Source organism: Fulmarus glacialis, unplaced genomic scaffold, assembly GCF_000690835.1.
Source record: "Fulmarus glacialis isolate BGI_N327 unplaced genomic scaffold, ASM69083v1 scaffold464, whole genome shotgun sequence".
Taxonomy (NCBI): domain Eukaryota; kingdom Metazoa; phylum Chordata; class Aves; order Procellariiformes; family Procellariidae; genus Fulmarus; species Fulmarus glacialis.
This window is the reverse complement of record NW_009209691.1, coordinates 17034-30406: the sequence shown is the minus strand read 5'-3', so window position 1 is coordinate 30406 and position 13373 is coordinate 17034. Positions and strand designations below refer to the sequence as shown.

The 13373-nt window shown below is 38.6% G+C and overlaps 1 protein-coding gene across 1 annotated transcript; it reads right to left on the bottom strand.

Moving 5' to 3' along the window:
• Window positions 1–6045: 6045 nt before the first annotated feature.
• On the bottom strand, window positions 6046–11939 carry DNAJB4 (DnaJ (Hsp40) homolog, subfamily B, member 4). The gene is made up of 3 exons (XM_009576900.1): window positions 11567–11939; window positions 8080–8654; window positions 6046–6439 (listed from the first exon to the last, which is right to left on the bottom strand). The coding sequence occupies exons 1-3, from the start codon at window positions 11775–11777 to the stop codon at window positions 6206–6208; spliced, it is 1020 nt and encodes a 339-aa protein (XP_009575195.1). The 5' UTR covers window positions 11778–11939; the 3' UTR covers window positions 6046–6205.
• Between the last annotated feature and the right edge of the window lie 1434 nt (window positions 11940–13373).

The window sequence follows — 13373 nt, the reverse complement described above, 5'->3', positions numbered from 1 at the left end:
TACTGACTGGAAAAGGAAAATTGTCTCTTAATGATATTTACAGTAGCATGTCCATATCCCATATTTTTTAGGTTTGGCATATAAATTCAAGCGCGCAGAATTTCACCCTGAATCATAACAAATTTCACTGGTGGGGTAAAACCTATTCTACCCCCAAAATATGTTACCAGTGAGTCAGACTAGCACATAAGATGTGCATGCTAGAAAGGAATGGAGTGCATTTAGTTATTTTTACTGTCGGTTGTCTAGTCACCTCCAGACCTTCTTAGAAGCTTCATCAACTATATAAACTAATAAAGGGGGCCAGGAGAACCTGTCGGCATTAGAGCTGCCAGAACCATTACGACTTGGAGCTCTGTAAGTGGATCCCTATGGGACGGATACTGTTCAAGTCAGGGGAAGTGACTCTGGATCTGAGTGCTTTTCATATGCAAGACTGACCAGATCTTCACATACTTCTGTTCTTCTCCACAATCATCTGAGTTTAATGTCTTTCCCTTCCATTGTGCATTCCACTCTTTCTGCCATCTGATACTACAGATACCACTCAGTCATGCACATCATTCTCTCAAACCCCTGTCTATGAAGTACTTGTTACTGGATAATCCTGTCAGCCAGACACACAGGTTGTCATCAAGTATGCAAGTGCCTAAAGCAGTGAAATAACACAGTCTGTCACAATAGGATGAGAGACATTACGATTAACCAGCCAGTTAATCAGTCAGTTGTCCACAAACAGAGCAAAGCCCTTACAAAGGCTACGGACTTCACTCCTTTAACTCAGTAGCATCCCAGATATATAGTTCCTAGAATCACATTTTAAGACTGCATCATCACATTAGTGAGACCAAGTCATTGGGAGTGGCAAAAGCATTTTAAGGGCTTAAAGATTTGGGGGGGTTTTCTAGGACTAAAATATTTTGAAAGACTCAAGAGTTATAGGCTAAAAATAAAGAAAGATGTAAATATGTCGAGGATCATACAGCCTTAACTAAAGGCCAAGGAAAACAAGGTTTGGAAACCACTATTTTTTCCTCTCTCAACGAAAACTAAATGCCAGCCAGTTGCACCCAGTACGTCCCAAAAAAAAAAAAAAAAATTAACACAAAGCATGACTCATTAATATGGGAAGTCTAGTTTATGCAAGCATAGGGCTAGTGGCACTTACCAAGAAGTAGAACTGACTCTTGGCTAAATACAACTCTGTTTCCAGGCTGCTGATTTATTTTGGAACGGGCCCTCCAAAAAAAAAAAAAAAAAAAATCCACAACTTATAGCAGATTATCCAGTCAAGGCAATGGTCTCCGCTAGTCTGTAAGCAAAACTATGCAAGGTCGAGAATTTCATGGCATACTGATACCTGTGCACAGCTCAGCCAGAGTCTTTAAAACCAAGCCAGCTATAGACCTTTTCTTCACCCATACTTTGGCTCTTTACCATTGAAGATACAACCGGTCCAAGAGCTTGATTCATTTACTGCACTATGCATCAATCTGATGGATGCCTCCTCCCTATGCTTGGATTTTTGAAATCAGACATGAATACTGTTTTGGGCATTTACTAAAAATACTAGAACTATCACATCTGAGAATTAGAACACTGATAATCTCATTTGACTGATCATCAAAATACATGTTGCACAGCTTCAGCACTGTTTATGAGGTTTGGACTGAAGGTCATATTGAAAATAGGGGTGAATACTAGAAGAAGACATACAAATGAAAAGAAAGCTTCCACCCTATGAAAGGCAAATGGAAGTGAGTACACACAAAGTTACAAGATTAAGGTGGTAAGAACATTGGAGACCCAACCCCAGTTAGAGAGTTTTACTTCCATAACAAAGTAAGCAGGTCAGGATTCAAAACCAACCCAAAACCACCTCTGTTCAACACACCACAAAGAAGCTTCAACAAGTTTTCAGGATAGATAATACAGAAAAGGCTCAGTGGAAGAGTGGAATGCTAATATCCTCATGACATCAGAAAGCCTGCTCTGGAGCAATCACAGAGTACCACTGCATAAAGGAGAAATGGTTGTAATGTAGCTTGCCCTATTCTTCCAGCAGCTTGAGGTTATCCTAAAGCCTGATGTTGGGGAGATTAAAAAAGGTTCTTCAGAAGTACAGGTTTTCATAGACTTGTTGAATGAACTCCTCCAAAGTAACCAAATGACTTTTACTTTCTATGGCACCTAAGCAACCTTCTAGAGATCAAAATGTCCTTCTCATCCCAACTTCATGAATGTCCAATTTATTGCCATGTATTTCAGTAGATATAGTAGGTGACTGAGTATTTGCCTCCTTCACCCAAGTAGCCTTTATTAAATAATCAAGTTGTTTTTAAAACATAGCTTTTAAGCACATTTTTTGATTTTGAAAAATATTAAGTTTTGTGAATCCTGGATTAGATAGATATTAATGCTCCCTCTCTTATTTTGAAGTAATTCCACATGCTATTTTTTGAAACATATACTTTGTTACTTCTTCATAAGAAAAGAAATACAAGCATTTCATACCAGTCCTATAGTTCTGTATTTTGAGCATGAAAACAGTTGGAAAAGTTTAGTTTGTTATACACATATATATACACATAAACTTCTAAATACACAAGATTCTGCAATTCCTCAATTTAACACTACTCCTCTTACCTGAAGGTGGTTACAAAAAATAGTCCTAGTTGCCGTAATTTCTTTTTCTCTTCCCCCCCACCCCCGCTTCAAGTTGGACTATGGTTTCTAGATCCTGGATTACAAAACGCTCAATTCCATTAGCTTTTAAACTGACAAATAGGTATTTTAGGATGATATGCTTTTAAAGTCATGTAGCTTATAGCATCTGCCGTCGTAACAAAAGATAAGAGAAAGTTAAAAACCAACTTTACACTTTTTACTTAAAAACCACGTTAAGAAATGCAATACGGAACATACTGAAATGGGAATTTTTTGAACAAACAATATATGATGTTAACAATATGCATAAGCACTAAGCAGCAAATTTTTTCCCTTTGTGATACTGCTCCAGCAATTGTTTAGTCCCTTGTAGATTTAGGACTACAGCTAACTGACACTGTATGAAGAGATACTGACTCGAACAGTATCTCCCAGAAGTTCTACTCCTCTGAGTAACAGAAATGGGATTCTTTTTGTGCTCATTAAAAAGTTATTGTAAATTAAATCCCAACTTCCATATGATTTACTTTCCTGCAGAAAATCACATATATGAAGATAACACTGCTACTTCTTAAGCTACCTAACAGAGCAGGTAACTACTAAATTTCCACAGGCAAAAAGCTGACCGCAAATCTTATGTATTTTCTTATGAAGGAAAAAAAAAACCTAAAACAAAAACAAAAACTTTGAAAGTGTTGTTAAAGCACTACATTATGGTTTTAAACTCAAGTAATAAAGCACGCCCGCAAGGGATTTCTTTCACCAAAATCATGCCGCAATCAAGGGAACCAGCCCTATACTGTGTTATAAAACTAGACTATTACAGAGGGCTCTCCATTTCCCTCCACACCTTTTAACTCTAAAGACAAGTAACTCATATTTGTATTCAAAAAAGACTAAATTCAAGCATATGAAAGTTCATGGGTAACCCCTATCCCACTTTGTGTCTTAAGCAAACTTTCCTTTATCTAGGACCTGGGCTTTTCCTTATTCTTCATGGGAGTAAAGTTCAGCCTTTGAAAATAATGAATACTTGAGATCAGCATGATCTTTAAATATCTGCACTAGCGAAATGCTTTTACAGTGTTCTTTGAGCATCTTTCTTCTCAAGCACAGACCTACTCCCTAGGGATTCAAGCTGTCACATCAGTACCACCCATCTTCAGGCTAAGCCTCATTTGCAGAACATGGCTCATAGCACTGTCTAGCGAAAAATGCTAAGTCCAAGTTCACAGAATCATTTAAGTTGGAAGGAAGCTCTTGGGATCATGTAGTCCAACACCCCTGCTTAAGCATCCAGCCTGAGCTCCAAGTCAGCTGCAGCAGGCTGCCCAGGACCATGTCCAGTCGGGTTTTGAGTATTTCCAGGGATGGTGACTCCTCAACCTCTCTGGGCAACCTGTTCCAGTGTTTGACCACCCTCACAGTAAAACGGTGTCTCCTTGTGTTCAGATGGAATCCCCTGTGTTTTAACTTGTGTCCACTGCCTCTTTGTCCTGTCACTGAGAGCTACTGAGAATAACCTGGCTCTCCCATCTTCATTCCATCCCATCAGGTATTTATAGGCAGCAATAAAATCCCCTCAAGCCTTTTCTTCCCCAGGCCGAAGAGCTCCAGCTCTCTCAGCCTCTCATCCATGGCCCTGTGCCAGAAGCACTCCAGTAAGTTTGTATCTTTCTCCTACTGGGGAGCCCAGAATTTGACACAGTACTCCAGATGCATCCCCATCAGTGCTGAGAGTAGAGAGGAAGGATCACCTCCCTCAGCCTGCTAGCAAAGCTTTGGCCTTTGCTGCCACGGTCAGTTTGTTGTCCACGAGGACCCCAAGGTCTTTCTCAGCAAAGCTGCTTCCCAGCCAGTCAGCTCCCAGGGTGTACTAGCGCCTCAGGTTGTTCCTCAGGGAGCAAGACTTTGCATTCCTCCTTGTTGAACTTTGTGAGAATCCTCTGTCCGGTTCTCCAGCCCCTTGAGGTCCCTTTGAAAGGCGGTACATCATCTGGTGTTACCAGCCACTCCTCCCAGTTTTATATGATTTGCAAACTTGCTGAACATGCACTCCATCCCATAATCCAGGTCATTAATGAAGATGTTGAATAGTATTGGCCCCAGTATTGAGCCACAGGGTACACCACTACCGACTTGCCTCCAACTGGACTTTGTGCCACTGATTACACCCCCCTGTGCCCACTCATTTGGCCAGTTTTTAATCCACCTCACTTTCCACTTATCTAACCTGTACTTTATCAGTCTGTCTACTAAAATCAAGGTAAACAACATGGATTGTTCTCCTGTCATCCACAAAGCTAGTCACCTCACTATAGAAGGCAATGAGCTTGGTCAAGCACAATTTCCCCTTTGTAAATCTATGCTGACTACTTCTGATCACCTTCTTGTCCTTCATGTGTTTGGAAATGCTTTCCAGGAGAATTTTCTCCATCATCTTCCCAAGTATTGAGGTGAAGCTGAGTGGTCTGTAGCTCCCCAAATCTTCCTTCTTGTTTTTCTTGAAGATAGGAGTGATATTTGCTCTTTTCCAGTCTACCGGAACACCTCCCAATCTCTGTGATCATTCAAAGATAATTAAGAGTGGCCTTGCAATGGCATTAGCCAGCTTCCTCAACACTCAGGGGTGCAACCTGTCAGGCTCATGGACTTCCAGTTTAAGTGCACCCTAATCTGGTCCTCCACCACCAAGGTTCCAGACTTCCCCTCTGGTCTCAGAGGCCTGAATTCCTGAAGGCTTGTTTTACTGGTAGAGACTGATGCAAAGAAGACACTGAGTACCTCAGCCTTCTCCATGTCATTTGTCACCAGCTTCCCTGCCCCATTCAACAGAAGGCCCACCATTTGCTGTTTATGTACTTGCAGAATCCCTTCTTGCTGTTCTGCCTGAAGGCTGAGGAACTATCTGTAGCAAATGGCTACTCTTGCTCCTCAAGCCACATGCCCTCTGCTAGACTCGCAATGCAGTCCTCACACATTCTGGGCAATAAAGAAAATGCTTTCATTCCACTGGGGGGTGGGTCAGGAGTCCAAGCTGATTTTCCCAGCCTATGCTTTGTGCAGTGGAAGGCAACATACCAAAATGATATCTTTCATGTTTTGCTCTTTAAAATATTTATACACTTGTGTATTTCTACTATTATCTCCAATTTCTGTATAAATGGGTAATGTTATAGATAGGGTAGGGATATAAGAAATAAAGTACTGTAGCAGAAATATGCGCTGACTTTTTAAAAACTGACTACATTTTACATTAGGCAAAATAATGAATAAACTTTTCTGATTAGGAAGATGTAAAATAAAATGAGTGGTTTTCCCTGTAAATTTTACTGCAGAAGTCACCTGTATGACTGGTACTTAACCCTTTTCTTCTCATGCAGCATTACCGTATTTCCCCCCCACCCATCCCACAAAACAAAAAAAAAAACCCAAATATTCCACTAGTTGTTACAGATTGCACTTTTAAAGCACAGACTTGCCAGCCTTCTGCATTTCCAGTGTCCTATTCAAACAGTTGACATACACAGTCTTCATTTTATGAAACTGGAAGATTTCGCCTAAGTACTTCTTTTGATGCTGGAGAAATGTTATCTGGGAAAATTACTTCAAACTCTATAATTAAGTCTCCACGTTGGTCAGGATTTTTCGGAAACGGCAAACCATATCCTATAATTCGTCTTCTCATCCCAGGCTTTACAACTTCATTTACTGTCATGGGTATGGTTCTTCCTTCTATCGTTGGCACATTGATAGAGCTGCCACACAAAGCCTAGAGAAAGATGGTATCATGAGAAAAAGAAATTGGTCAGAACTTTATTTGTACCTACACCTGAATTTGGATTATTTAGAAAAGACTAACATTCTAAACAGTATTTCCACTGTGCACCACTGAGAAGTCAAAATTCAAATACAGTGTTCCTCTCTTAAAAAGGGAAGGCTTCAATTTGTCATTGAATATCACGGAATTTACCAATTTTACACAATGGCCACTGGAGGGTAATTGAGTTTATATATCCTACAAAGACTTTATCAAATAATAAGGTAGTTGAGCACAGAGTGAACTCTTCACTCATACTTCTCTAGAGATGTCCAGCTTCTCAGTTTCCATTAGAAATTTAGAGCCCTGTTCCATTTTTTGTTTACATTGCACAGGGGTTTACTCTAATACACTATCAACCTATATTATACCAAATTGCAGAACAACATTTAAGTGTCTATAATCAGAGGCATATCAATTTTCACAGCTATCTTAGGTCAGCATTTGTGACGCTCAAAGAAAAGCAAACAACTATTTTGGTGCACAAAAATTAAACCACCACAGACCTCCTCCTGCTTTATCCAATAGTTTGTTTTCATTACTAGGATCTCTGATAATAACATTTTGATTCCTCCAACTTCACCTGATTCAGCACACTTAGTCTATACTGATAATGTCCAATTTACGTAACAACGCGATGCGTCTAAATAGGCTTTTATCTATAAAGGAACTATATTACCCACATTAATGTCAAACATTGTCTCTTCTCCCTCCCTCATCCTATTTTAGGTGTTTCACCTCACTTCAGATGTATTTTTAGTTAAGAATCCTTTAAGAAGGAAGCTCATAATGTACACAGAGAGCTTATAATGCAAGCAAGAGTTTATATTTCTCCAGCTAAAGCTAATTAAAAAGAAAAAACACATCACACACACTCAGGTACATTATCTTTTAAATGATGACCATGTCGAGGCTTCAGACCCTTACAAACTCTGCTCAGTTGTCTTTTTGATTTTTTTCTTTTGAAAGCCAATGTGTTTTGACTTGGAACAGAATTTTAAAAAGCTATACCATTTTTGTTGTTATATATAGCTCCTATAACACCTGTTCACAATAATTTAGCCTCATGAAATCAATCTCTATGTACTTTGAAATCACACTGAAATAACTTATGACATAAAAAGGCAGACTTAGAATTTGTTGGCTGTGAAAATATTTAAGACATTTCTACTTTGTCCTACAGAAGCAGCGATCATAGCATAACAGTAAGGAGCATACTACATTGGATGTATTTGTTAATTGTATTTGTGTTTGTTACTTCAGCCTAATACATATGTAGCTAGAAAGGTAAAGTATGAAGATTTAAGATGTATCAACCTTTACTGTTACCCTTCCACCCTCATTCTCTTACACCTCTATAGTAAACAGCTTGAAATAATACTCCATTTTTATCGAAACAGCTATTGCTTCCACCATAAATAACTGTGCTCTGCAGCCACAAGTTGACTTTACAAGAGTGAAACTCTACAAGAGTGAAACTCTATTAAAAAAAAAAAAAAATCCAAAACCAACAAAACAAAACTTTACTGCTGCCATTGTATCATATTGTAACAGGTTTAAACATTTAGAGTTCTACCAAAAGAGAAACTTACCTCCCTTAAGCTGATCTTAACAGGATAGATAATATTTGATCCATCTCTCTTGAAGTGAGAGTGAGGTTTATCTTTAATGATAAAAACAATATCAGCTGGAATTGTGTTGGGTGTTTCATCGCCTTCTTTTGGAAAAGTGATTTTGGTGCCTTCTTTCCATCCTCTTTTTATCTCAATAGTAAGAATTTTGTCCTCTGTTCGGACACTTCTACCATCTGGGTTAAGCCTTTTACGTGAAATCCTCATCCTTTTTGTGCAGCCATGATAGATCTCTTCCAATGACACTTTAAGTTCATGGATTACAGGGGGATCTTGTTTACGACGTAATTGGCTACCAACTGTATTCCTTTCCCTTGGAAAACCATTCATACTGAAACTAGTGAAGGATCCAAATGGATCACCATCCACCTCCATATCTTCTGTGTCTCTGCCACCAGGCATCCTCCTTCCAAAGAAGATCTCAAAAGGATTTGTGCCACCAAAGAAAGCTGCAAATGTAGCATGTGGGTCGCCATGGAAGGAGTACCGGAAGGTACCACCCTGTCCATCTGGTCCTCCAGCTCCTCCTTTCAGACCTAAATAAGACAAATAAGCAAAGTTAAAAACAAATCAAATATTAGTATAAGCTTTCCTATTGCAGAGTGTAATGATATCAGAACTGATGAGTCGAAAGGGCCTTTGCAGTAGCGTGAAAGGTCTCCTTTTCAATGAGGACTCACCATCAGACTATACAGTACCAACTAGTAATTCAATAGCTTGAACAGCAACAAAGTTTCTGAAGCTCTAGAATGACTTCTACTTCAGAAGAACAAGTTTTCTGACACTGCCAACTTTCTTTCATATGATTGAAGCCAGTTATTCAAAGAATTAGCATCTTAAAACAGAAGACAGGTCTGCTTCTGCTTGACTTGATCTTTTCTTGTTCTGCAAAGTCTGTTGGGAATTGCATCCCTCTTCAAGATCACTTCTGGGCAAAATTATGCAGTATCATATGCAGCATTTGCCATAGTCTCCATAGCTCAGCTCTAACTCAGTGTTAGCTTTACCTCTGTTTTCCTGCAATTCAGTTTGAGTAAAAGGTAACATGCCAATAGTCAAGCAGCCATATGCTTCCTTAATGTTCAATTTAGAACCCCAAATTTATCACAGCTTGTGTTCCTATTATATAAAATAGGTAAGAAACCTGGGAACTCTTTTCAATGCAGCCACAAATAAAAATAGCTTGGAAGTTCCTAAGACCAGTTTGGGTACAAAAATTTTGTATATACTGTCACTGTCTCTGTGCAAAAAATCAGAATGTTCTCAAATAGCTTTGTTCTTTCTCTTCTATCTTCCACAAGGAGACATCTATATCTCATTTCTTCCTGATAAGATTTCCCTTACAATTCTCCCTGAACATTCCCTTGTACTTCCTGCTCCCTCATTCCAAACCCAGCTAAAATCACTTTTCTTAAATGCCTCTTTCCCACTAGGTGATCTCTAGGTATTTCCTCGTAATAGTTAGTGCTCTCCTGCACTGACCATTTCAGGGTACTTTCTCAAACCTTTAAGATGAAAGACTGAAAGTCATCTTAAGACTGAAGTATTTCTAAACTTACAATGTTTGGTGTTTTTTTTTTTTTCTTTTCTCTCTTCAATCTTACAGCAGTTCAGCACTACAGCTGCTATCCTACTTCCATAGCCATAAAAATGTGGAAGCTTACATTAATGAAGCATGCATTCCCTAAATTTGAAAGAGAGGTTTTGGGGTTTTTTTTGGCTCAGTGTTCTAGACCTTCTATGCATAAGCTTAATACTGGTTATCAACAGTAACCAAGTAAGACATTAGAATGAGAATGCTTTCCCCATCTCAATACCAGACCATATTAAAAGTACTTAGCAACATGTAGTTCATCCTTCTGTCACAGTACTCTTAATGTCAAACAAGCAGATCAGTGTATTCAATTTGTGATAGTAGGGCACCTTCTGAAATAGCTAGCCAAAAGTTATTGAAAGTACATCAAGTTCCTGGCTGTAAAAACACTGAGGTTTCCTCCTTCTTCCCACCCCACCCCCTGCCTTTCCCTCACAACTACTAGTTACACTCTCAGATGCAACTGAAGAGCTTGGAGAGCAACTGAGGCATCAGGAGGTATTTCCACCAGGAATCACCATTCTAAAAAAAATCATACTTTGGTTTAATATTATGCCCCAAATAAATAGAAATCTATGTTTTGAACCTCTGTCTTCAAGTATGCAATACTAGGATGCCAAAGGCTGCGTTGCTTTATATGCTTTACTTCAAGCTCTTTGGTAAAAGTGACTAAAATGGTATTTTGGGAAAGAAGTTAGGATGAGCTGCTGCATAGGAATCTAAAATGCAAATGAATTCACAGAGTAAATAGGTTTATAATAATATACAGAAAGGAGGTAGGGGGTGAGAAGGAAGAAGTGCAAGAAGGCAACAAAGGCCTCCGGTATCTACATAAACACTTTTTTCCTACAATGTTTCAGTAACAGCACTAAAGCTTTGAACACATGCAATGGAACATAAGACCAAAAAAACCTGCATCCTCTGTAGAAGCTGAAGGTCTTCTACATGAATTCATGGATGTTAACAATTGTATTAAGTCCTACGGATGACAGAGGACCGAATTTTATTATGCATTCATAAGAACCCACAATTTTCCCCAAAGTACTGCTATTTAAGTGTCCTATTTTATATTAGTAAAAAACATGGCCCTGAGTGAATGGCAATGAGTGAGTGGACTTACTTGTCACAATGGAAGTAATTATTTCATGTGGAATTTCTGATACCATACATTTAAGGGGAGGGATGTTAATGACTTCCTCTGTTGCTCAATCATAAGACTGAAAGTCATGTTGGTCAAAAATAAAAAAAAGTCATCCTCTCCAGATAACCATTTTAGGATAAATATGATATTTCTGAGGCCTCATTCTCTTGGCATGTTATCACTGTTTACAATTAAAGCTAAAAAATTGTTCTGGTATTTCATGACATCAGCCAAATTCTTTCCTCTCCAGGCAAGAAGCCAAGGACAACTATGGACTGGACACCTGGGCTTCTGCTCAGAAGGACTGCCCTGCCTAGATCAAGCAGACTGCCCTTTAGCAAAAATTTAAGAATACATCTCTTTTCAACTGCACCTCAAAAAGTGCTATGGCAACAGAAGACAGCAGTAAGAGATCCCAGAAAGCTATTTATGGCTCATACAAACTTTTTGAATTCAGTAACATTTTGCCTGTCAAGTATTTGGGAATTTTAAAAAAACATAAGAATACATTAAAATAAGAAATTAAAACTAGATCAGCATTAAAACTCTGCAATACATTTTACATTTAAAAAGCTGATGAGTCAAACTGCCAAGCAGTACAAACACATTGCCTAAAAATCAACACATATCATGTTTTCATGCATCATCTGTTTATTTTGCTTCATTCAATGTAATGAAAGTGACCAATCAGAGTATAACAGAGACATACATACCTTCCTCCCCAAACTGATCATAGATGTCTCTCTTTTTGGGATCACTCAGCACTTCATAAGCTTCTGCAATCTCTTTGAATTTCTCCTCTGCATGGGGAGATTTGTTCTTATCTGGATGCCATTTAAGCGCTTGTTTTCTGTAAGCCTTTTTGATATCCTCTTCAGAAGCCCCTTTTTCAATTCCCAGGATAGAATAATAATCTTTCCCCATCCTGAGTGTTGGAGGAATTCAGATTTTCCTTGCTATAAAGAAAGCAGTGTCCAGTGTCTTAGCAACGTAGAGATGCTAGAGAAGGAAAAATAAAAATCAAATTTGGAATTGAAAAAAACAGACCTGTTACAAATCAACAAATTCTCCGATACGTTAAAGAAACACTAGACAGCTTCTCCGTATTTCGTTCCTTCCCCCGTTGCTCATTTATAAATAATTATACACACTGGACAAGACACAGCCCTCTTTAGAATCCTCCCATCTACAGTACGTGTCTCTGCTCTTTCTAGAACGACAAATAATACAGGACGTCACTTCCCCGACTGCCCCAGCTGAACAGTCTGCACAGCTTTCATTCTCTCTCTCTCACACACACGCATGCGCGCACACACACACAGAGAAAATGCTGAACTTCTATTTCCTCCCTTCTCAAGCAACCAGAAAGTTTAAAGGTTTAATAGCATGAAGCCTTTCACCACCAGGGCTGAATCCAATCAGCTCTAAAGACTTAACTGCCCCAAAAGAAATGCAGTAGCCCATATAAAGTAATTACAGCATTTTACTTCATAGTTTCTATAGAGACAGCTGTACATATAACTGTTCTCCAAATATATCAACATGGATTTGTACCCTTTCCAGCAAAGACTACGAAGTATTTTACACCCAAGTTAACTACAAAGCTTCAGAAAGCGTAGCTTCATTTCTTTAAAAATAAAATTAAACCACCCTCAACCACAGTTGACTGCAACCATGTACTATTAAGCAGTAAGAAATTGAATCTGAGCAAAAAATACCACTCAGTTTACCACAACTCAAGACACTCAATTAAAGCAGACCAAAACTGTTGCCCCCTGCCCTGGTCTCCTTCTACACAAGAGGCAATATCAAGACTATTATACAAGTATGGCAATATATCAAGCAAATAACCTTCATCAGATGAGATATTAATAACAGAAAAATACCTGGTTCCTACACATTTGTTTTACAATACATAGTGCAAACTTTACTATTGAAGTATTTCTCATGCTCTGCAGAGGGAATAGTATGAAGTTTCAGCCTGCAAGATTTCTTTCGGATCTTAGTTAAGAGCTATAGGTCAAGAAATTATCCCTACTTGTCAGTATGGCAATAAACGTCAAGACTGATTAGCACAGCTTGAAAAATAACTCCTCCCTGGAACAAAGTATTAAAATACACCAGTTTTGGTCATATCTAGAAGTTACCTGCATGAAGACATTTCTAGGCTCAATTATGAAGTTACTTGTATGAAGACAATTAAGCTCAATTGCCTTCCTTCTAATGATAAAAAAGTTTAAGAAAGGCAGCATATAGCAGCCAAGGGACCATCAAACTCAAGTGGAGGACACTAACCTTCTGATTCAGGGAGCATTATATTTGAAGTTGTTTTCTATAACCTGCTCTAACTTAAAAGGGGGCTGATCAGAAAAGACAGAAAATTTCTCCTTAACCAGAGAGTACTAGAAAAAGATTTGGGACTTTTTTTTTTTTTTTTTTTTTTAAAAAAACATGTGCCATCTCCTATTCCTCACATCATATAGAATTGACTAGATTCCCTCAATGTAACCAGGATTTGCT